Source organism: Babylonia areolata, chromosome 9 (genome assembly GCF_041734735.1).
Source record: "Babylonia areolata isolate BAREFJ2019XMU chromosome 9, ASM4173473v1, whole genome shotgun sequence".
Classification (NCBI taxonomy): domain Eukaryota; kingdom Metazoa; phylum Mollusca; class Gastropoda; order Neogastropoda; family Buccinidae; genus Babylonia; species Babylonia areolata.
This window is the reverse complement of record NC_134884.1, coordinates 27654249-27678687: the sequence shown is the minus strand read 5'-3', so window position 1 is coordinate 27678687 and position 24439 is coordinate 27654249. Positions and strand designations below refer to the sequence as shown.

The following is a 24439-nucleotide window of genomic DNA, read 5'->3' as shown; positions in this document are numbered from 1 at the left end:
AACTGTCACGGCAAATGACAAGTGTCACAAATCAATCAGGGGTTTGTTAGCTGAAATGGTAGTCAGAGGTGTATCACTATGTGATTTATTTGTGTTTTGACCCTTGACATGGAAAGGGTTGACACCTGATGGGAGTTACTGACACAGACTGCAAGAAATATAGTCATTTCTTTTCTTGTTTTGGCAGAATCAGGATTTCGTTTTTGTTTTGTTTTTGTTTTTTCCAGTAATTATTTTTTCCTTTATATCCAGTGTTTCGGTGTTTAAAACTTACACTATGATTAGGTGTGTTGATGAGAAACGAAAACAAAGTCAAAGAGTGACCCACCCATCCCTTAAGTTCCCCCACCTGTGTACATTTTAAAACACGCAGCATGATACTTTTTATTCTTTCCCCAAACAACAATCACATTTAAAGAGTGAATGTGAAAGCTTGTGACAATGTATATGAATTAAATTCATTGAATAGTCGGAGATCAACTAAGCACTCCCTTCACGATGAGAAGACCAACCAACCAAACACAGGTAAGACCAACCAACCAACCAAATAAAGAACAAGAGAGGCAAGGCCTTCAAGACTCACTTGTGATACACTTTAAAAAAACATCCAAGCTTTTTATGTGCTGAGTATAATTTCAAAATGTAATGTTTAAGATGAGAAAGATCAGTTTAAAGCAAATTAACTCCCCTAGCATTACAGAGTAATTTCCCTTTTTTACTATCTGCACCAAAACGTTTGCAAAATAAATAAAACTTCCATGCTTAGCAAAAGAAGTTCCTGTTTGAACATAAAATGATAATAATGACTGCTCTAGCTGTTGGGTCAGAATATCAGATCAAAGTGCCAAGTTTAGAGAATACAAAAAATATAAATATAACAGTAAATGCAGTTTGCATATAATTAGGCTTCATTCTCTATTTTTTTGTGCCCATCCCAGAGGCACAATATTGTTTTAAACAAGATGACTGGAAAGAACTGAATTTTTCCTATTTTTATGCCAAATTTGGTGTCAACTAACAAAGTAGTTGCAGAGAAAATGTCAATGTTAAAGTTTACCACGGACACACAGACACACACACAGACAACCGAACACTGGGTTAAAACATAGACTCACTTTGTTTACACAAGTGAGTCAAAAATGACAAATATCTTTGCTGATAATGGTAATCCAGTTATATATAGTCTCTGTCAACATTCTCAAGTCCACAGCACTTTCATTTCATATCTTTAATCTTTTTCCCCCCACATTTTTAATAAACAGTGCAACATCAAACCCACTAAACATCCCCAAAACATCATCAGGCAACACTGAAATCACTGAACAATGAAATAATGCCATAAAAAAAACTTTAGATACATCTTGTAAAATTTGGAAGAGGATGATTTTTTTTTATTTACAATACTGAAAAATGAAATTCAAATATACTTATAAACAGAAGAAAAGTTGCTTATTTTTATTTTTTATTATCTTAATGCATTACTGATTTATCATTTTTATTGTATTCTTCATACTCAACAGTTTATAAAAGTACACAAGTATCCACAACTCAAGTCTGAAATGCTGAAACTGGATCATTTTGATCTTACCATTGAGAAACTAGAAGTTTTCTTGTGAGACATATAAGGTTGCATACTTTTTAACACATGCATATCTCATTTACATGTAACTATTTTCATCCTCTCTCACACACACAAACACCTGTTATTTGGAGTCCTTTTAGCCTAAACGCACAGACACACCTATGTATTCTTTTCAGTCCTTATAGCCATAATACACACCTATGTATGTAAAGTATAGTAAATCACAATTCCCATACAGCATACTTGATAATGAGAAAGGTACATACATATATATATGCCTATGTGCAGAGACTGACACACACATCTTCACCACCGCACTCACAAAAACACTCATGTTGCTAATGCCATCGCACCTGAAAATCTTTCATTCCACACACTAACATGATTTGCTATCCGCTGTAAAACCCGAGAAACAAACAGGTAGAGATAAACGTGTATACAGATATCTAAAATCAGAAATTTGGCAGTTTCTCACAGCTGACAGTTTTCATGTCACTTGCCATAACCCATATTTTACCCCCCATAATTTTTGTTTTACCTGATGTAACCCACAACTGCTGCCTTCCCATGCTAATTAAGGCTACTGACAGAATTTAGCACTATGCTGCAGGAAGAAACCGGATCAAGCACTACAGAGAAAAGAGTATGGAACATTTTGCTTATAAATATCTTGAACAACACTTTTCTTCTGATGGCTTACTCCCCTGAATTACTCTTCTGAATATTCATTTATGTTTTGCACATGAATATGGGTTTTCTTTAAGTGGTTATCTATATATATTGGGACTGATCAGACATGAGCTCTCCAAATCCAAAAATTGAAATAGGTATTGTTTGTTTAAGATTACTAATGTCTCTCATTCCTGACTCATAAATTTACAAAGAAAGAAAATATGGAGGGGAAAAGAATAGATCTACCAGTGATTCTGATGTGGACTCATGACCTTTATCTGTCTGTCTGTTTATCTTGAATATGAGAAGGAAAAAAAAATCTTAAAGTTTTGCTTTGGTTTTTATTTTGTGGATAATGAGAAAGCAGACTACTGATAATGGATTTTCTGTGTTGTTCAAAATAACTTCAGTGCACATATTTCTTCCATTGTATCATTTACCTTTGATTCACCAGCACTATATCCATACTATGACCTCCACAATAAAATGAGCCATGGACAGCATACACAGCTATGTGTGTACAATCACTGACATACAAAGAGACTTGGAAACATATATGTTTTACACTTGTTCATATCCACTTCATTCATGCCATTGTCCACTACTAACTCAGCATTCAAGCTACTCTCATTCCAGTTTATGAAACACTGAACTGTTTACGTCATCTTTCTCATGTTCATATTCTGTGATACCAAAGTTCAGAATTTTCCTCTGCAGCACACGTAACAGTTGAGACACATGCTTTGTTTAACCAAATGATTACAACCAGTTCAGCAGCTTTTGTGATATGTTATGCTAAGACTGCTACCACCATCAAAATAATAATTATGATGATCTCTTTCAATTCGATTTACTTCCAAAGGCAACTCTCCAACATCTAACTGACAAATAGAATTGAAGATGTCTTCAACTTTTGAATAATGCAGCACAGAAGTGTTCAAGAGGAGGTTTTTTACCTGTTAGAAAAAATAAACAAGGCACAATGTCAAACTAATACATCATCATGAGAAACAATATAAAGGTTTGAATTTTCTTCAAATTCTTTGTCCAGAATACCATTTCTGCCACTGAGAGGGTAAAAGAGTGTCAAAGAGTGCATGACTGAGACATGACACCTAGACACCTATAACTCCAAGCACTTTCTTTTTTATGGCTGTCTTGTGGAAGAGAAAAAACAGGGGAGTTTGCTTAACTCATTCTAACCCACAGCTACATGCCTGCTACAACTCTCCTGGACCAGCACTACATGTGACCACTTCATTAAAAAACAAAAAACAAACAAAAAACAAATGGTTGTTCACTAAAACAGTGAAAATCGATGGAAAATTGTTGACTTAATCAGTCAAACAAAGCTTCATTTTCAAGGTTCTGGAACAGCTCAGCTTAGAACACCAACTGTACCAAACAAGAATAAATGAAATCAGAATATTGTATAGATACGAGAATACTCATACCTGGTCCACAGGGGAAGTAATTGTGGTATAGTCACCCAAGTTTCCTGAGTTTGAACCCCAGTTTAGCACACCTGGCGGGTAAAGGGTGGACAATTTTCCGATCTCCCAGGTCAACGTATGAATAGACCTGCTAATGCTTGAATCCTCTTCATGCGTATTGGCTTGCAAAAGATCAAATACACACGTTAAAGATTTTGTTATTCATGTCAGTGTCCACTGAGTTATGGAAACACGAAAATATTCAGCATGTATCAACCACGACAGAGTCATCAGCAAGTTAATGTTGGTCATGTGATGGAAAGCAAGAAAAAAGAAAGAAGAAAACAGTGACCTAAACAACTGCAGAAAAGTTTTGACTCACTTCTCAGAGATTTATCACTATTAAGACCAGTTATGATGGACAGAAATCTAATTTCTACTGTTTCTAACCAACTTAACACTTCCCACACAAATGATAAAAATTCCAAATAATTTCACCAATGCTCATTCCATCCCACATAAATCAAATGCTATTCACAAAAACAGCAGCAGTAATTTAGGACTGCTTTCCTTCCAATTTTTAAACAAATCCAAACACTACTGAACCACGCCCAACAACAGAGTATGGGTGCCTAAACAATGAAGTAAAAAAGGAAATTAATGTAAAAGCCAAATTTCATGAGAGAACACAGGACTTACAGCCTGTCAACGCAAAAAAAAAAAAAAAAAAAAAAAAACAACCAGAAACAAACTACTAAACCATACCACACATCCAAATTAATCTGCATGAAAATATGAAAAAAGAATTTTCATCATTCAGTTTCCAGTACAATATCCAAAGTTCACTTTCAATTACTTCACTTAACGTCCAATCCCCACTTCAGTGAAATCAATCATGCTGTTTATACTTGGTATATGGTCAGCCAAGTTACTTAGGACCTCACCAGCTGCACTGACCATGGTGGGCCTGTCTCATGCTGAAAAATACAGCCGACTGCTGATCAGATGTCAAAATAAAACATGTGATTATCTGCATGGAACACCATTGAATGTGCCACCAAACTCTCATGAACAAGAAATGTGGAAAACATACATTCTGTATCCAAGGCTGCTATCCTAATAATATCTTGGTGTTATTCATGGTGTGTAGGAATACATCAGTGTTAGACTGACAAAAAACGGGCTTGTTTAGATTCCAACAAATAGTTGTAAACTTAATAAAATAACCAGTTCTTGACAGCTGGGTGTCCAGAAACAGTTATCCCAAGAGAAAGAAACACAAACACACATACACTCACTTACACTAAAAAATGTTGAAATTATCAAGAAAAAAGAACATCACATCAATGTTATTACCTAACTTCTTTAAAACACAAAACATTATGATTTGCCTTTTTATACAAAAACAGTATAGCCCCAATGATTCTTTTAAATACAATTTCAAAAACTCCAAAGACCGACAGACCACAGACTGGGTTTTCACAGAATGATGACAATAGTCAACCTTTATACCTCCCACAGTGTTATTCTCATTTTCGTTGCTGATAAAAATCATGGCTAAATACAGTGCCACTGGATTCCAAGTGGACTGACAACCACAACACACCAGACAGGACCAGGGGAAAAGCTGACCCATGAGAAGACATTTCACATGAACACTTTCTTCAGTGTAAATTCAACATCTTGAACTCATATCACTGCACTTGCCTTTCCTTCACATAACCAATGTCACCCTCTTGTCCACAACCAGCACTGTAGAATGAAGGGATTTAGGCATGCACATGCACACGCATATGTGCACTCACTTACACACAAATCCACATTCTTCATATTGATCAGCTTTCCCAGTGCCCCGACAAAAACTGTAAGTGTCTTTAAATTCTGTTATTTTCTCACTTCAAATCTGACAATATTGAAGAAGTATTAAACAACACAAAATTTGTCACAAAAATACTTTTTTTAGGCAAATGAGAAAAATGTTCACAGCAAACAAAACAAAAAAGACACACACAAACACACACGAACACACACACGCACACATACGCACATCAAAATAACATTTAAAATTTTCTTGGGTATTTCAGCTCACCTTCAAGCTCTGTTCGCATCATCATCACAGCACTTTCATTCATTCTGCCACAGTCTGATTTGAAGCTCCGCACAAAATACAATTCAAGTGGCCTTGTGGAACAACAGTAACATCACACCGAAAGTGTCTGTTGCCTTGATCTCAGGAATTCATCAAGCCAAGAGCTGTCCCATCTGATAGTTTGTATGCAAGCTCAAAGTTTCCTCTCATTTTCTTATTCTGAAGACGAGTTGAGAGTCACAGTGTCACAGAACACAGACTGCCCCACATGTGACAGAGGAGAAATAGCCATAAACTAATGACATCTTAATACATGATGAATAAACATAGCGTCTCATAGCAGGACACAAGTCTTGGCCATCCTGTCTATAAATCTACGCGCTGGCCCATCAGAGGAATGGCTTTCATCTCGGACCTCATACACAGGTACTCCCCAGTGACAGTCATGAGGGCCACGCAGATGGCGTTGATCATCCACCACCAGAAGGTCTGCGGCACATAGCCATTCACCAACCAGCTGACCATGAAGTGACCCAGGTGGACTGTGGCTGCAAAGTCCAGGCACTGCTTGGTCCGCCCAACCACATACCACAAGATGAAGGCGCTGAAAAAACAAACCGTTTCACACACACACAATATCAGAAGACAAAACGACACATGAAACTAGTGCAGAGAAATGAGGATGACTTTAAAGTTATTATGCAGTAAAGAAATGTGTTGGAATCATGCTAGATGTTTCTCAAAACAAAACAAAACAGAAGAGGCACTGAAATGTAATGTTCCAGACACATGAAGACTCCCCCCCACACCCCACCCCCGCCCCACCCCCTTTCAATGGTTGATCACTGAGGGGACAATATTCTCAAAACAAAGAACCTCAGTTGAAGAACATAAGATAAGATAAGATAAGATAAGAATAACTTTATTATCTCCAACTGGAGAAATTTGGTCAGGTGCATTATCACAACATAGACAAGTAAACAACATGGGGACCATAACTGTAAAAGCCAACAACAGCCCCTACAAATATTACGAAGATACAAATGTAAAAAATATCACATACATCGTTTCATACATACATCCACACACTGCAGGTAATAACCAGTATTCTTAATGTAAAAACAGAAAGAATTAAGAAACATTATTTGAATATAATTATAAACATAGCCTACTATACTGCACATTGATTATAATAGACAGATAAGATAAGAATAAAGATGAATTGTGGAAAACCACAACCAGATAATCAGCACACACCCGCACCGCACCCCCCCCACCACCACCACCACCCACCCCACACATGCGGATAACTTGATTAAACAAGAGTAATAAACATATGTTCTCAAATAAAAGCATTTCACATATTCGCTTTTAAAAACATTGCAATTAATTATTACATCGTAATTATTAAACAGAAATATATTTAGAATATGGACATTAGCATTAGACATATTCATTGTACATTCATCCTGCATATTGCACATTATTCTTCCTACATATTGCACATTCATTATAACCAATTGTCACGTTTTAAGCTCAGTAAACACACCACACACACACACACACACACACACACACACACACACACACACACACCACCACAACTAGAACAAGGCACAGCCTATCATGCACGGACTTTCACACGTCTCACATGAGAGTGCGCGCGCGCACACACACACACACACACAGTTCTCAAGAATTTAAAAGGTGGATTGAACGTGGAATAAAAGTCTTCAGAGCTCTGGATTTCAACTTAAAAGTTCTGTAGCGTCGTCCTGATGGCAATAGCTCATAATACTTTGCTAAAATATGGGTGTCGTCAGTTGCTATCTGCCTGCTTTTTTTAACCACTCGACTTTCATACAGCTCTTGCATACTAGCTTGTTTCACTCCCACAATTTTACTGCATACACTCATGACATCGTTCAAAACACGCTTACTCCTCACTCCCAAACTTCCATACCAGCACATAAATGAAACTGTAAGCACGGACTCGATACAACATCGATAATAACTTTGAAGAATATTTGAATTTATACCAACATTTCTAAGCTTCTGTAAACAAAAAATTCTAGATTGACATTTCTTATGAATGGAATCAACATTTCTGTCAAAAGTCAGCTTATTGTATAAGATGGTCCCTAAATATCTATATTCATTGACCCTCTCCACTGTTTGACCATCAATAAAAAGGTCAGCTACAGGCAAGGGGTCTTTCCGAAAATCTATTAACATTTCTTTTGTTTTCAATACATTGAGAACATAAAACAGTCAGAGGTAAATGAAGAACACAAGACCGATGTAACTGTGAACATAAATGTCAATAACCAACACAATACTGGTGTAAACTGCTGACATGCTTATAAACGAACAACACAAGATTAGTGAAAATTACTGACACAACTACCCTTCCCAAGAAATAAAACTATCAACATGTGAGAAGTAAGTAACAGAATGTTTATTTTTGTCCAACTATTTTATTCGTTATTGAAAACGATTTTGAAAAAAAAATCCTAAGTATCTTGAAATTTATTTAACTTTGGCAAACATTTATTCTTAATAAAATTTTAAAAATCTTGATCAGGTCTGTGTTTGGGCTTGCTCCTGGTGCAAAGCCATATATGTGACAGTCCTTGGGATCTGGACCCAAAATAAGTATTGTCAACAATTGCTCTATTCTAGTAAAGAGTGAAATATTCCAGAACAATAAATATATCATAATAACCCATGTAAAACAACAATGAAATATAGCTATAGAAAAGCTGTAAAACCTGCATTGCTATCAGTTATTTTTCAAACAGTGAAATCTAGACTGTGTCACAAGAGACAATCCAAAACTGTACATGTGGCACGTCATGCGAATGACTCCTATTTCAGACGTGTATCACACATCTTCTCTGCAGAAAATTTCAAACACACAGTGTGACAGATATGTATCCCATTTTTTGTTGGATGAAATCATCATCTTAATAATTTTTATCATTCCATAATGTGAAAAACAGGTGGGAAGGAGGCTGTGAGGGGATCATTTGACAAAACAAAAACAGTGAACAATAAGGAGAAAGTTCGACTATGACAAAATATATTATTATCAACATTGTCATCATCATTATTACTATTACTATTATCATTATCACATATCTCTGGAGTGGAGTCACTTTTGTGTAAGTTTTTTTCCCCCATACTCGTATAAATTCTACTCACCAAGTCAAACTGTTCAGAGCGTAAGCAATGAGATTTGTCCTTCCAGAATCCTCATATAAGCCAAGGTCCTGAAAGAAACAAAATGCCCAACATAAGCAAGTGGAAACACCTTATATTCAAATTAACTCCCACTTCTCTTTGCTCTTCACCTGGTCCAAAGTCCAATGCTTTTAGTTTTAGTTTGAGTATTCAGCAGATCCATCAAGCATAAATAAATTTTACTACATATAAAAACATCCATAAGTTTCCTTGAATGAAAATGAATGGAGAATATAATTACCATAAATTCAAGGCTGACAGGATGAGAAAACTCATAATCATGGGACGATAATAAAGATTTGTAAAACACAATATAATTTTTTTTTTAAAGAAATTTTGAGTCCATATACCTTATGGGTAGAAATCCTATTGAAAAAATGTTTTGGACACAAAACCAAGTACAAAATTGATTGTTTTCCTCCACTATCAATGTATTGTGTTGCTCTGTACACAAGCACTCTAACACACACACACATCCCAACCAACCCATCCACAAACACAATTAGTATTATACAATATCATAACACACACACACACACACACACACACACTAAATAGTATAATAAAAATAAAAAACCTTCTTTTTTTAGTTGTAAAATACTTGAGGCAGTCTATGCCTACTTCCAACACGACCACACACCTAACTCATCTGTGTACTTGGTATCATCAAGATAATCAGAATCAAACAAAATTCTAGCCACATCTTCTGATCTGTATGTGCTAGCAGCCATGTTGGCTTGCTCAACAATTTTTTTGCTTTTCAAAAATATCAATGTAAAAAAAAAGAAGAAAAAAAAAGACATCATCAATGAGCCCAACTTGCTGAAAAATCACTCCCCACTTGCAAATGAAGTTTGTTTGGTTTTTTTTGCAATCACATGAACAGCTCAACTACTGCCTATATGACTCAAACCACTGTTGGGAGAGAAAGGTCTTACTCTTACATGAACTAATGACATCAGAACAGCATATTTTTTTTTTAAACATAACATTTCATTTAAATCCCAGAACTGGAAAGTTAATAAAAAGAATGGTGTATCACAATCCACTAAAACTTCACTCTTTTTTTTTCATAATTATGTATGTTACCCATCATTTGCAGCCACACATGCACAGATAGTACAGCCACACAAAACATGTCATATTGATGATCTAGTATTACTTAAATTCTTTCCAACTATCATTATTTTTCCTTTCCAATCCATACACTTTAAACACAGATTTTTCTCTCACACATGTACATAATAACGCACAAGTCCTTTTAGTTTTACATCATTCGAACCCCATTCTCCCGCGGGTTCTGCACTCCCACTTTCATACACATTCACTTTTTTCTTCCTTTTCTTTGGAACTTAAAAAGAAACAAATTACGCTCTGTGTGAAGATCTGGTCCAGGGACACATCAAACTTGCCGATGACGTCCAGAAAGAAGACCCAGATGCCCAGACAGAGGTAGAAGGATGCCTGCATTGTCATGATTTGGGCAATGATCAGCACTGGGTCCCACAGGTTGCTGCGAAACTGCCCTCCCATGTCTGACGATGATGGCGCTGCTTGGATTCTACCTCGAATCCACTCTCGTCCAAACAGTTTTAGCATTGGGGAGTAATACACAGAGCAAAGCCAATGCACATGAGGCTGCTTACACAGACATTTTCAACTGTGGTGTGTGTATATTTTTCTATAGGACTTTCAGGAATTTTAAGTGAACAATGAACAGCTGTTAATGTCCTCCCTGTCTCTTCCTCCCTATGGATGTAAGTGAGTCCGATGCCAAAATCCAGAGTACTGAGTTGTCAATCAGTGATTCACGAATAAAAAGTTTGTTGTTGTTGAAAGATCAGTCATGTACATGATTTCACAAAGTGATGCATATCAGCAGCATTTCTGTTGACCAAAAACAAGCTTAACAGTCTCAAATCAAACTTGAGTGGCTGTCATCCAGTTTGATTCCACAGTCCATCTTCATCAATGGCAGAGAAGGTAATATACTGCAACTGGAATAACATCAAACAAAACAAGGTGAGGAGTTGGTAAATTATAAAGTATACAATATATGATTCTTCTGATCATTTCCAAGAAACAAAATAAACAGTAAACTTAATTCTAATGACAAAAATGACTTATTTGATTAATTAACAATAGACCCATAAACTTCACCACCATGTAGCTAAATATATTGTATTGTACTAATTATGATCACACCATGACCATGTGCTTTTCTATTCAAATTAATTTGATGAGATGATTATAAGAGCAACTGTTTAAATGATCTGACATCAATAACTTGCTATTTAATTCTTCTTGGAACTATGGAATGAATGGATTTTACTCTAAGAAAGTACAAGATGTTTCATCTAATTCAAATTCATATCAAAAGTTGTTTACCCATGCATTGCCAACTGTTATGGATTCTACTTAATGTTAAACTATGAGATTTTTTTTCAATTCACAAATGAAAAGAACAATCTGGTGTTCAAGTTTCAAATAACTAAAACAAAGTACAATTGTACATTAGTGTACAGACTGCATTCCAGAAAAAAAAAAGCAAAAAGGTGATTTTGTTTACATGTACTGTTGACATAAATGTCAGAATTTACTGTTATCAGAAGCAAGTAATTCTGAATGGATTGGTACAAATATAGTACAAGATCAAGGGTTACAGTGTACAAGATGAACAAGACTAGTCCCCTGCATTTAACTCTGGGGCACTCTGTATAAAAACTGATGGATCAGACTTGTATTGATTATTTACACCACAGTTTATAAACCTGTTTCCTTTCAGATAAAAAAAAAGAAAAGAATAAGGTAGAAACCATAAAGGTGTTCTAACCTGAAAATAAAATCCCCATTCCAAAATGCTTAGGACAATCTAGCAAAATACTGTGACCAATCATCAGCATCAGCAGTACTTCGTTCAAGTAATGCTCAAGTCAATCAAATCAAGAACTTGAACAAGTATAAGATAGAAAACTGACTGGAATCACTTGTGATAAACAAGTCATTAAAAACACAAAGCAGGTCAGTTGAAGTACCTAGGTATCATCTAATCATGGCAAGATCTGCAAACTGACTTTGAACTATGCCAAAGTTATTTTTCTGTAAAATGACACTAACTGTTAGTGTAAACAATCTTTCCTTGCTGATGGACACAATCAAAAGAAAGACTGGTCTGGGTCAGCATACTGGCTCAGCTAAGAAAAACTAACCAGAAGCATCATGTGTACATAATTTTAACTTTTTAGTTTTAGATCAAGTTTTTGTGTGTTTTTTTCTGACCAATGGGCCACCCACTTAGCAAACACAGTTTGCTCAGCAGACTCCACCGCTGTACAACACACGTTCATCAGAACCCAGTTCAAGCCAAGGAAGAAGACTGGTGTAAATTTCTAAATATGGATGACTGTTAGGCGTCTTGAAATAAGTTTTCTTCAACAAGAGGGACTGGGCAATGGATACATGTTCCTCACACTCTTACCCTTCATACCTCCAGTCTTCTGAACCCCCCACCCCCTCAAACCCCCCATTACACATATGAGGCAGAACTCACTGGCATACCCATTTCTGTTCAGCAAGTTGGAAAAATTCTCAAAAACCTGAAGACAGGAAAAGCTCCAGGCCCAGATGGTATTAGTCCCCTCCTTCTGTCAGAAGCTGCAGAGGCCCTAGCAGTTCCAGTAACGGCACTGTTTCAGAAATCAATGGAAGAAGGAAAGCTCCCAGAAGAATGGAAAGAAGCATTTGTGACTCAAATTTTTAAGATGGGAAGTAAGATCATGGCAAATAACTACAGACCTGTGAGTCTCGCATGCCTTCTCTGTAAAGTTCTTGAGACATTGGTAAGGGACCAGCTCACAGACCATCTTAAGACCAACAACTTGATCAACGTAGAACAACACGGCTTTGTTCAGGGAAGCTCATGTGCTACCCAATTGTTGGACATATTGGATAGCTGGACAAGAACCCTAGATAAGGTGGCTCTATTGATGCTATCTATATGGATTACCAGAAAGCGTTTGACAGTGTCCCACATCACAGACTTGTTTCTAAGATCCACGCACATGGAGTATCAGGCAGGGTATTACTCTGGATCCAGGACTTTCTGTCTCAAAGTCAAAGGAAACAGAGGTTGTGAATGGAACAACATCACATCAGGCAGACGTCACAAGCGGTATCCCACAAGGTAGTGTTCTAGGACCCCTGCTTTTCCTGTTGTACATTAATGACCTTCCTAGCAGAGTGAAGAGCAATGTGAAATTGTTTGCCGACGACACATAGTTGTTCACACACAGTGACCAAGTAGGTGCTTCACAAGACTTCCAAGATGACCTAGACAACCTACAGCAGTGGTCTAGACAGTGGCTCCTCCACTTCCATCCAGAAAAATGCAGTGTAATGAAGCTAGGAAACTGCAAATCAGAAGCAGTTTACTACATGAATGGGAAAACTAACAGTGGGGAGGAATACAACCTGGCACTTGCTGATAGTGACGTGGTGAAAGACCTGGGAGTGTACATTGACAACAAGCAGGATTTCAAGACGCATGTGGCAACAGTTACTGCACAGGCTAACAAGATGGTTGGTATAATCAGGCGTTCTTTCAACTACCTATCTGAAGACCTGTTTCTTCAATTGTTCAAATCCCTGGTTAGACCCATTTTGGAATATACGCATTTGGTCTGGAACCTGCAGTCAAAAACATTGTGCAGAGAGGTGGAAGACGTCCAGCGACGGGCAACAAAACTGATTAGACATTTGAAGAACAAGCCTTATCATGAAAGACTCGCTTTCCTTAAGCTACCTAGTCTAGAACACAGGAGGCAGCAGGGAGATATGATTGATTGCTATAAATACATACACAGAATCAACAAGACCACAAATCCCGAACTATCACCTGCAGTAAGTAGGGGCAGAAAAGGTAATAGTTTGATGCTAAATAAATCACATTGCAGACTGAAAGTGCGCAGTTCCTTCTTTACTGAGCGAGTCGTTAATAAACGGAACGGTTTGCCAGTGTTGTGACTGCCCCAACCATGTCACCTTTCAAGACCAGGTTAGACGCTCATTGGGCCAGCTCTCCAAGTATTTATGATCCAGCCACGCATGCTGGTATACTGTATTTAACTGAACGACGAACAGGCCTTCACAGGCCTCAAACGTCTGATTCCAGTTCTAGTTCACACCAGTCTACAAAATGCACAAAGCAGCTTGTTGTCAACTGCGAACCAACTACGACAGGCCACTAGTATACATTCTTACCATAAGCCCTGTCAACAGGTTGAAGCTAGATGAAAAGAATATTCTGATATGGAACTCAGCAGCTGATGAGAATGGAGTAGAATATAATAGAATATAATAGTTTCGTTTCTTGATCTTGGATCTGTCGGGAGTCGGGGGGGGAAAACGTACCCAGTATTTTCTTATATTCCAGATAACTGCATTGCGTAATCCAGTTGGATTTAGTAACATGGGTTTATCTTAACGTTGAAAATTTCTGTTAGTTTGATAAACTCGTGAAAAGAACAATGTCCCCTGTCAACATACCGAAACCTTTTGATTGAGAGGTGGATGCGTCACCAATGTCGTCTGGTAGAGGCCGCCATGTCACACATCTCGTGACGTACGGTATGTTACGGTATCGTACACGATATCCGCTGACCCTCGCCATTTTCGTTCGGAAGACCGACAGGTAGGCATGTCCTTGCGCTCTGTTGTATTGTATTGGAAGCTTCAGAAAAAAGCAGATTGTGTTACTTTTTTTCGGTTGAGGAATTTGATTTGATGCAGATCTTCATTTACTCTTTTTGACAAAAATCACGCAATGACTCTTCTGATAGCTTAGCCAGTTGCACCGGACGAACAAGGTCACCAATCGTCCAATGTTGTATCGGTTGCTAATTTATAAACGAACACTTTTCAGATTCATCTGCTGCTAGAAAAGAAAAGAACAGTGTTATACTTTCGCTGGGGTTCATGAGAGGAAAAAGTAGAAAGAATATTGTTACATAGTCAACGGAATGCCGATACCGGCAATGGGAATGTAGGCCCACAGCAGTTCAGTAGGATTTATTATTTTGTAAATTTAGATTCAACAAGGGGGAAAAGTAATAAACCAGAATAAATGTATATTAGTTTCAGAGCAGAAAGACTGAAAGACTAATCATTGTTGACTTAACGATATATTAATGGGATTTGTACTTTGTGTATATTATTAATTATTAAAAAAATTTTATGATGAAGTTCAGCAAGACCTTGGAAGTTGAGCGGTCACATGTGACATGATTAAACGTATTTTATTTTATTGGACAAAAGTTGCACTCATGCCCAATATCATACTGCAGGTTATCTGTGCCAGAGCAACATCACCTATCCAAGGAGAATATATTTCATCTGACACAGAAACATAACATGTCAAGTTTAGTGTCAACAATTGCAAAGCAAATAAATATGGAGGATACTCAGTCTGCAAAGGAGACGCCTTTTGATACTTGCAACCAGGAAGTAAAAGAATTCCCTTCGTTTTCCTTTTTAAATTTTTCCCCCTCATTCTTTGTGGGCTGCCACTCCCACGTTCACTCGAATAACTGTTTTTACCCCTGGCATGTAGGCAGTCATACTCCATTTTCAGGGGAGTGGGATGGGGGAGGGTGCATGCTGAGTATGATATTTCCTTAACCCATCAATGCTGACATGGATTTCAGGATGTTTTATCTTGTGTATTTGATCTTCTGCATGTGGATACTCACGAAAGCAGTGGGTTCAGGCAGCAGCAGGTCTGCACATCTTTTAACCCAGGAGGTTGGAAAAATATTCGCCCTTGACCCACCAGACGCCCTGGCCAGGACTCAAACCTGGGATCCTCAGATTGAAAGTCCAGTGCTTTAACCACTCAGTAGTTTCGCCTACAACTTGAAAATGAATCTTCAGTGGATCTTTCTATTGACCACAACAGTGGATCTCAAGTGTGCATACAATTAGTCATTACCACATTGCCATTTCATCTATTAATTGTTAAAATACTCGATCACATAGCAAATCTGTTATGGAATTTTAAACAAACTTAACATTATCAGAACTGTTTTTTGCCATTACCGTCAGACTCGCTGGGAACGTAACACATTTTGATATCATGAAGTAATTGCTATACACTGAAACAAATGTACATAATGATCTCACATACCTTTGCTTTGCAGCTTCTAACCATAGCTCTGGAATAGTAAGACTGAGAAAAGATTTTTTGTTCCCACAAGAGCCCTGAAGCCCAGCATCATGACAAAAGTTTACCAACAGTTTTGTTCAAGTGTCATGTCAACTAATAATATCTATGTCAACTTTATGAGAATTTCAGAAGAAATTAGGAGACATTTGTCATAGGCCTTTATCTTTCTTGCACTAGACTTTGCCAGCACAATCTGGTGACCCTTGTACCCTCTGACTACCCTCTGACCAAGTATGATGCTAACATGATAAACACAGTCCAAAGCACAGATGCCAGGTATGTTGTAAACAACTACCAGAACACATTCAGCATTGACAACAGATTTGGATGACTTTCCCTACAGCATCTGTGAAAAGCATAAATGATACTTATGTAGCACCTGTCTGTTGTTAGAGACCAGACACTAAGTTGAGTCTAAGAACTTTAGACTGTTACGATTTTGCCATATTTGTTACGCTCTATCGCAGTTCGTTCTGACATTACCCCAGTGCAAAATTGTTCCAATGAGTTCATTTTCGACTAGATAGCATGGTCACATGCTTACCTGTTGTAACATTACCCAGACACTCTAGACCTATCTGTCACGAGGCCAGGGCAGTAACAGCAAACTTGTTCTCACGTGATTATGCTCAGCTAATCATGTGCATGTTTACTTTGAAACAGCATTGAGTTGACCAATAAATTATTAGTTTAATCGTTTGCCTGAATTAGAGAGAATGTGGCGAAATCAAGTTGCATCTTGTCAAACAGCATCTGTCCCTAGTGGATAAGCTATGGAGTGCAAAGAGGGAACAGGCGGCTTGAAACAGATAAGTCAGCCATGGATTCTGATTGTGAGAAACAAGGTGGACAAAGACAAGGGAAGTGACAGATTGCTAAAGTTGTCAACTGTAAAGAAGCAGCGGCGTGAACAGAAGTTTTGCCAAATGTACACTGAAAAATAACTCTGCATTGTGCCTATCGTTCATATCAAATTCAAAATGTTCCTACCAAATTTCTGGATTGTTCCTACAAACACTTGTCAGAGGTTGGCATTTCTGGACATGCAACATTTTTTTGATACCCTGAAAAGTTTGTCAGCATGCTTATAGTTAATCTGTTGTACTGTATAACTTCAGTAGTTGTAGTACCAAGCCATAGTTTGTAGGATAAGATTATTCTCAGTATTTACTTGGCAGTGAAGGTCTCAAGAAATAAGATTTAATGCAGAATCTCCAACAATGTTCTTTTTTTTTTTTTTTTTTTTTTACACCATCCATGACTGGAGTGGACTGTGATTTAACATCCTGTTTAGCAACTCTAATTTTATTGTGTTAATTATTTCACATATCACATGGGAATTCAGTTAAAATTTCACTTTGCTTCAGAAGAACATTGATTGATTGATTGATTGATATGGATACTTATATAGCACCTGTCCTCGGTCGGAGACCAAGCTCTAAGCGCTTTACAAACACAAGGTCATTTGCACAACAGGCTGCCTATCTGGGTGGAGCAGACTGGCGGCTGCCACTGGACGCTTATCATTCATTTCCTGTGTCATTCAGTCAGATTTAAGGCACGCACACATAGACACTCAGACAGACATGTAACATTTTATGTGTATTACTGCTTTGTTTGATTACCCTGCTATATACTGGTATAGGCAGCCATACTCCATTTTCGGGGTGTCCATGCTGGGTATGTTTTTGTTTCCATAACCCACTGAATGCTGACATGGATTGCAGTATCTTTAACTTGCATATTTGATCTTCTGCATGCATATACACATGAAGGGGGTTCAGGCACTAGCAGATCTGCACATATGTTGACCTTGGAGATAGGAAAAATCTCCACCCTTTAACCATTAGGTGCCGTCACCGAGATTCGAACCTTGGACCCTCAGATTGAAAGTCCAGCGCTTTAACCATTCGGCTATGCCCCCCATCAGATATATCAGATATGTAGATATATCATGATTGGCAGTGTACAAATATTGAGTTAAGTTGACAGCTTCAAAGAGTTATTGTGCTCTGTTCTGGGGTTTTAAAGCTAATGGAATGGGGGGAAAAAACTTCAAAACCCACAGAAGAAATAATTGAAGATAAGAAGTTATGTCTTGGGGAAGAAAGATATGTTTCTAACAGGAAATTTATTTCAGCTGACATCCAGTTAAGAAAAATCGTAAATTGTGTGTTAACTTCAAACATGATGATATATATATATATTTTTTTTTTTTTTTATAGCCTGATGCATGATTACTTCATTTGTGCTTCAACTTCAAGTAACATTTGAATTAAAAGTTCTGCAACTGTGGCAGATTTCTGTTTTCTCTCTTTGGACTCGTTGACTACCGGGTAAAACAATTAATTAAATATTAATTTCCCTCTGTGTGTTTCAGAATGAATGCACAAGTGGTGCGGACGGTTCTTCGTAAGACCAATGTATCTGGACGACTACTGTCCACCTCAGCCTCGCTGAGAGCAGAGGGATCTCTAGACCAAGCTCAGCGTGACAGAATCCACCCCAAGTTAGGTATGTCTGTATACCTGTGTTTCTTCATCAACCCTTCCTCAGTTACCTTTATTTTGAAGATTGATATTACTGGTAAATCATACACTAAATGACAGTAATGATGAAACACATCTATTACCATTTACCATCTCTTAGTATCATGTTGAGTTTTGTGAATTGCCCAATCAAAGCAGTAGATACTACCATACTTACCTGCCACTAAGGTGCTACTTTTTCATCCCAATCTAACCCCTGTGTCTTATCAGCTGTATGCGCCCAACCTGTGTGTGGAAATATAATTTTGACCATTACTTGGAGCCACCTGACACAACAAACTCAATATATCATTATGACAGCATTATTGATCACAATAAAGGTTCACAATTGCGCTGAGCAGCAACACTTAAGGCTTACAACTGTTCGATTCGACTAGGTTCATTTTCACCATCGTATCAAAATGCAGTCGGATATTACACCAAATTTCAGTTGATAATGATTGCGGTTCGCCCTAAGGCCATGAAAAAGAGCTGTGTCAGAGTTGGGGATAAATTTATGGTGCAAAAATAGAGAAATCAGAAGAGAACTGATTGTTTTTCTTCGAAAGCAGTAGATCGCAAAGTAAAATGGTAGACAGAACTGAAAGCAGGGCTAGCAGACTGGATTCTGATTGAACAAGTTAATGAACTGAGGCTCTACAACAGTGTACATTCAACTGAAGGCTGCACAATTGTAAAAATAAAAGTATTAAAAAAAAGGATGAAAGAGGCTATGCCAGTCTTGAATAATGTTTGGATAAGCGAACCAATTGAGAATAAGTGTTCCGTTGCTCCTCTGTCGTCATTCAGCTTATCTGTATTCGGTCGGAATTACAAAACTCGCTCGCGGGCTTCACGACTTGCAATGATACCTGGTTTCGTCGATCGTCTTCAGTCTTCTTCTTCTTCTGTTGTGTGGCCACAATCAACTCTCTGATTATTTAGCCACAGATTTGGGGGTTTCCGCAAGGCGGCTGCCGAACATTTGCTCCAAATCCATTTCACTGATTGCTAACTGGAAAAAAAACAACAAAAAAACATTTTCTCCAAATCACATTCACACACTCCCTCCTGCCCGCTAACTGGATCAGAGGGGGCGAGAAGTGGCAGGCAGGTATCCTAATGACAGCTCCTGGCACCCCCCGCCGCAACGCCCTCCTACCAGCACCCCCCTACCCACTACCTACCTAACCAGGCACTCTCACATTCATACAATTACGATACGGTTGGTGAGCATGTTTTGGGCCTACTCCTGAAGTCTCGCGGCTGCGAGGCTGTCCAGAGTGGCACAGTTGAGGTGGGAGGAGACCCTGTTCTTGAAGCTGGTGGAGGAGTCTGCCTCTACTATGTGGGCTGGGAGTTCATCCCACTCGCGGATGGCTCGTGGAAGGAACGAAAAGTCTATATTGCTGCTTTTGATCTGCAAGCCTTTTGAACTGCTGGTCATGTGACCTCCTGTCTCTCACTGCTGGTTTAACCAAGATGCTTTTGTTAATTTGCACCTGGTCATTGACTATTTTGTAGAGCATTATGACTCTAGATGTCTGGCGTCGCTTCTGGAGAGATGGCCACTTGAGCTTTTGAAGCATATCTGTTACGCTTGCACGCCGATGATATCAGTTCAAGACGAATCTAGCTGCCCTTCTCTGGATGTTTTCGATTTTTCTTATGCATCCTGTCTTGTGAGGGTCCCAAACTGAGCTGGTGTATTCAAGCAAGGGTCTAACAAAGGTTAGGTATGGTTTTTCTCTCAGGTCATTGGAAACAACTTTTAGATTTCGTCTCAGGAATCCAAGGGCATTGCTTGCTTTCTTTGTGATGTTTTCAGTGTGATCCGCCCACTCTAGATCTGTTCTCAGGGTGACCCCCAGGTATGATGCGGATTGTACTGTTGCCAGCGTGTGTCCATGCATCTCATATTTGTCGCTGATAGAACTTTTGCAGCGAGTAACTCTCAGTGTAGCACATTTGCCTGGGTTGAAGGCCATTTCCGATTTCTGTTCCCAGACCTGAAGGCGTTCTAGATCATCTTGTAGGTGGGCGTGGTCCTCTATGGATGCTATTGTGCGGTGGATGGCGGCGTCATCGGCAAACATCCTTGTTTTTGAGGTCAGTTCTTTGGGAAGGTCGTTGATGAAGACCAGGAAGAGACGTGGTCCAAGGACTGACCCCCTGTGGAACTCCTGACTTGACGTCGATGAAATCTGACTGAGCCCCCTCAACTACAACTGCTTGGCGTCTATTAGCTAGGAAGCTGGAGATCCATTGGTTGATCCTGCCTTGTATGCCATAGTTGTGGAGTTTGTGCAGCAGTAGTGAGTGATTGACTTTGTCAAACGCTTTGGCAAAGTCTAGCACGAGTACATCTGTTCGCCGTCCAGAAGCCATGTCTGAGGTGAGTTCTTCCACTAGCTCGATGAGCTGTGTTTCACAGGACCTCTGCTGTCTGAAGCCATGTTACTGGGGACACAGGATTTTATTCTGTTCCAGGTGTGTCATGGTGGCGTGTACGATGATGTGTTCGAACTCTTTGCAAGCTATGCAGGTCAATGAGACTGAGCGGTAGTTTGCAGGGTCATAATGTTCACCTTTTTTAAAGATAGGTGTCACCAGAGCAGTCTTCCAATCTGTGGGCATGCATCCGGAGTCTAGAGAGGATCTGTAGATGGTGGTGAGGATAGGGGCGATTTCCGAGGACAGCTCTTTTCAGAAGCCTAGCACTGATGTTGTCAGGCCCACTCGCTTTCGCAGGATCTAGTTTCGCAAGCAATCACCTTACGCCTTCTTCCGTAATGTTCACAGAGTCCAGCACGGGATAGTCTCTATCAGCCATCTCGCACTTCTTTCCAAATTCTTCTCGAGAGTATGACTTCCCTTCGCTGAATGCAGACTGGAATTGATTGTTGAGTGCTTCTGCCTTTTCGCTGGGCTCCATTACCAGCTGGCCATTCACCTTCAAAGGGGCTACACCGACGTTGGCAGATTTCTGGTTTTTGATATAGCTCCAGAATCTTTTGTACTTTGGTGTACGGTCAGTGGGTTCCTCTGACAGGGTGGTGTTGATGTGGTCCCAATAACTTAATAAGCTCAGTGCAGGCGTCTTTGGGCTTTGCGTCTTCTGGCTCTAGCTTCAGCTTTGAGGTCTTCACCGCCTCCCTTCTTCCACTTCTTGTAGGCTCGGTTGCGGCGGTTTATGAGACGGCGCAGCTCGGGAGTAATCCATGGCTGGCTGTAGTTGGGTCGGGATTTCTTGGATGGTATGTGGGTCTGGGCTGCATCGAGTAGCGCTGTCTTGAAGTGAATCCACAGGCTCTCAGTGCTCGCAGTGTCCTTCATTCCATCCACTTCTTCCCATATTTTCTCCACAGCTTGCTTCATGTTGCCCCAGTCTGCCTTTTTGTAGAGGGTGATGGTTCGCTCTACTAGTTTCTTCCACGGGGGGGGGGGCAATGTTCAGCTCTGCATAAACATCATCATGATCGGACAAGGGTGGCATGGTTTCGACTCGTGAGATGAGTTGTGGGGCGTTGGTCATAATAATGTCTAATGTGTTTACACCTCTCTTAGGGACTGTCACCATCTGTTCCAGACCATTGTCGTCAATGATTTGGACGAGTTGTCTGTGCAGCTCAACATATTTGGTTTGCAGCTTCAAAGTCATCGTTTTCCAGTCCCACCCCAGGAAATTCAAGTCCCCTCCTATCAACAGCATCGCATTTGACATGCCAGCAGCTCTCTGAACTGAGATTTCAAATTCCTGGAGACTAGCCTTGTGGGAGACATCAGGTCTGTAGTATGCGCAGACATACAGGGAGCATTGACCTTTCAGTTTCAGTTTTGCCCAAACTACTTCGCAGTTGGTCTCTAGTTCTTTCTCGCAGGTACTGTTGTAGCAGTCTTTGATCAGGATCATAACCCCTCCTCCGTCCCTATTCCTGTCATTCCGGTATTCTTTATACCTATGTTGGGTTGGCAAGAATTCAGAGTTCTTGATTTCCTCAGACAGGTGTGTTTCTGTGCCGATTACTATGTCTGGTTTGGTACTATCTAAGAGATATCCGAACTCAGCTTTTCTGCCAATAACTAATTGGAAATTTATGTTCAGGATCCGTAGGGGATTGTTTAATCTTTTGTCCTGCTGCGTAGCTCTTGTAGGAGGAGAGGCATGTTGAGGTCTGAAATCTACTTCTGCTGGGCTACTGCATGAGCCTGTTCTAGAAGGATCTGGTAGGGTGGAAAAAGACCAGTCTAGGCTTTGTGCATTGGAGTGGAGATTGAATACAAGCAGGTTGTTCTGGTGTCCGCAAAAATTGCAGAACCACTGTACATTAGGTGACAGGTTTGCGTATGTCTCTGAGTGGATATCTTCACAGTGTGCATGGTACCACAGTCCACATGCCTCACAAGCAACACCTCTATCTTCCCATGTTACCGTGGCATCACATACGCCGCAGAGCCAGTCAAGGCTAGGATGGTCTGATGCGTCAGCACTTGGGCCAGGATTGGGTTCTGGTGCATACGACTGAGCAAGGAGTATCTGGGCCAGGTACAAAAGGACGAGCTTCTGGCGGCAGCGGGTGTGGTAGCCTCGCTGTCTTGCTATGGCTAGTGCTTGAACAAACAGGGAGTAATTAGTACCATGTGTTCTACAGTCTTCTTTTGCACCAAACCCTAGAGCATGCATGTCCTGAGTAACACAGGGTCTATTGTCACCCAACACACACTTTTGAAGGAACAGTATGGCTACAAGAACCCAGAGTGTGATATTGCACCAAATCATGCTTGAGTTGTCTTCATTCTCATTCACTAATTTAGTGGTTCAATCTCAGTGTGTAAAAAAAAAAAAAAAATTTAATTTTTAAAAAGCTAACTATTAAACTAGGTAAACTGTACAAGCTACAGCACTATCAACAGCGCAGCACATGGTGATGGTCACTTTGAAACTTTAGTTTATCCAGTGACACTGACAGGGTTTTCCGATTTATTAGCCTAGGCTAACATTTCAAAACAACTGAACAAGTGTGCTCCTTGATATGGGGCCAGAAATGAATGCAATGAATTCAGCAGTTCACAGTACACACAAAAAGCAATCCAATAGTTGAAGTAATCATCGCTGAACAAGCCTATTCAATTCACGGCACTCACAAATCATAACAAAAACATGGCGGCCATGTTGGATAGTCACTGATCTAAACAGCTGCAGGTATTCTATAGATAACTGTTGTAAACTACGAAAAACTACGAAAATAGTATTTTCCAGTTGACTAATCACGAACTACCCTTCAAAACAGACTTATTCTACACGCCTACACCTATCTTAAATACCTAGACCCAATTCAAAAACTAATTTTTACACAGCACAGCAACACAAACACATCCGGCCACACCGGAAGCAGAAACCCGAATCCCCTTGACAAAATGAGAAAATTACAAAGGATTAGAGGATTTTTACAGCAGAGGTCGATAAAGGAATGAATAATAAGTGGAACTGGGTCTGGCAAGATGAGATCGTGAAAGCAGAAGTGAAGAGTAAAAAAAAAATAGCTTGACGGGTAGGCGACGCCATTCACAAACTGAGTTGACACCGCGGGCAAGGCCAAGTGCAATTGGTGTCAGATTGTATGGGTGCAACTCTTCAGCCCAGGCACGGAAATCTGTTTTCAAATTTGCATT

The 24439-nt window shown here is 39.4% G+C and overlaps 2 protein-coding genes across 2 annotated transcripts in view; one reads left to right on the top strand and one right to left on the bottom strand.

Annotated features, from left to right (window-relative positions):
* Positions 1-394: 394 nt before the first annotated feature.
* LOC143286184 (protein SYS1 homolog) lies at positions 395-14669 on the bottom strand. Its single transcript, XM_076593808.1, has 4 exons — positions 14564-14669; positions 10391-11016; positions 8981-9048; positions 395-6380 (listed from the first exon to the last, which is right to left on the bottom strand). Exons 2-4 carry the CDS (start codon positions 10616-10618, stop codon positions 6143-6145), a joined length of 534 nt encoding a protein of 177 aa, XP_076449923.1. The 5' UTR covers positions 10619-11016; positions 14564-14669; the 3' UTR covers positions 395-6142.
* The window catches only part of LOC143286182 (cytochrome c oxidase subunit 4 isoform 1, mitochondrial-like), a 14521-nt gene continuing 4650 nt past the window's right edge, over positions 14569-24439 (top strand). The window contains exons 1-2 of the mRNA XM_076593807.1: positions 14569-14708; positions 18619-18752. Of these exons, the coding sequence (XP_076449922.1) occupies positions 14599-14708; positions 18619-18752 (244 nt within the window). The 5' untranslated portion in view covers positions 14569-14598. The remainder of the gene's footprint in view (positions 14709-18618; positions 18753-24439) is intronic.

Bases quoted from the DNA above. Each gene is read 5' to 3' on its own strand.
- LOC143286184 (XM_076593808.1), bottom strand. From the start codon at position 10,618: ATGCTAAAACTGTTTGGACGAGAGTGGATTCGAGGTAGAATCCAAGCA. The intron at 9,049-10,390 runs GTAATTTGTTTC...TGTTTCTTTCAG, and splicing joins ACCAGATCTTCACACAGAGC to GACCTTGGCTTATATGAGGA. The intron at 6,381-8,980 runs GTGAGTAGAATT...TTGTTTTTTCAG, and splicing joins GCTCTGAACAGTTTGACTTG to CGCCTTCATCTTGTGGTATG.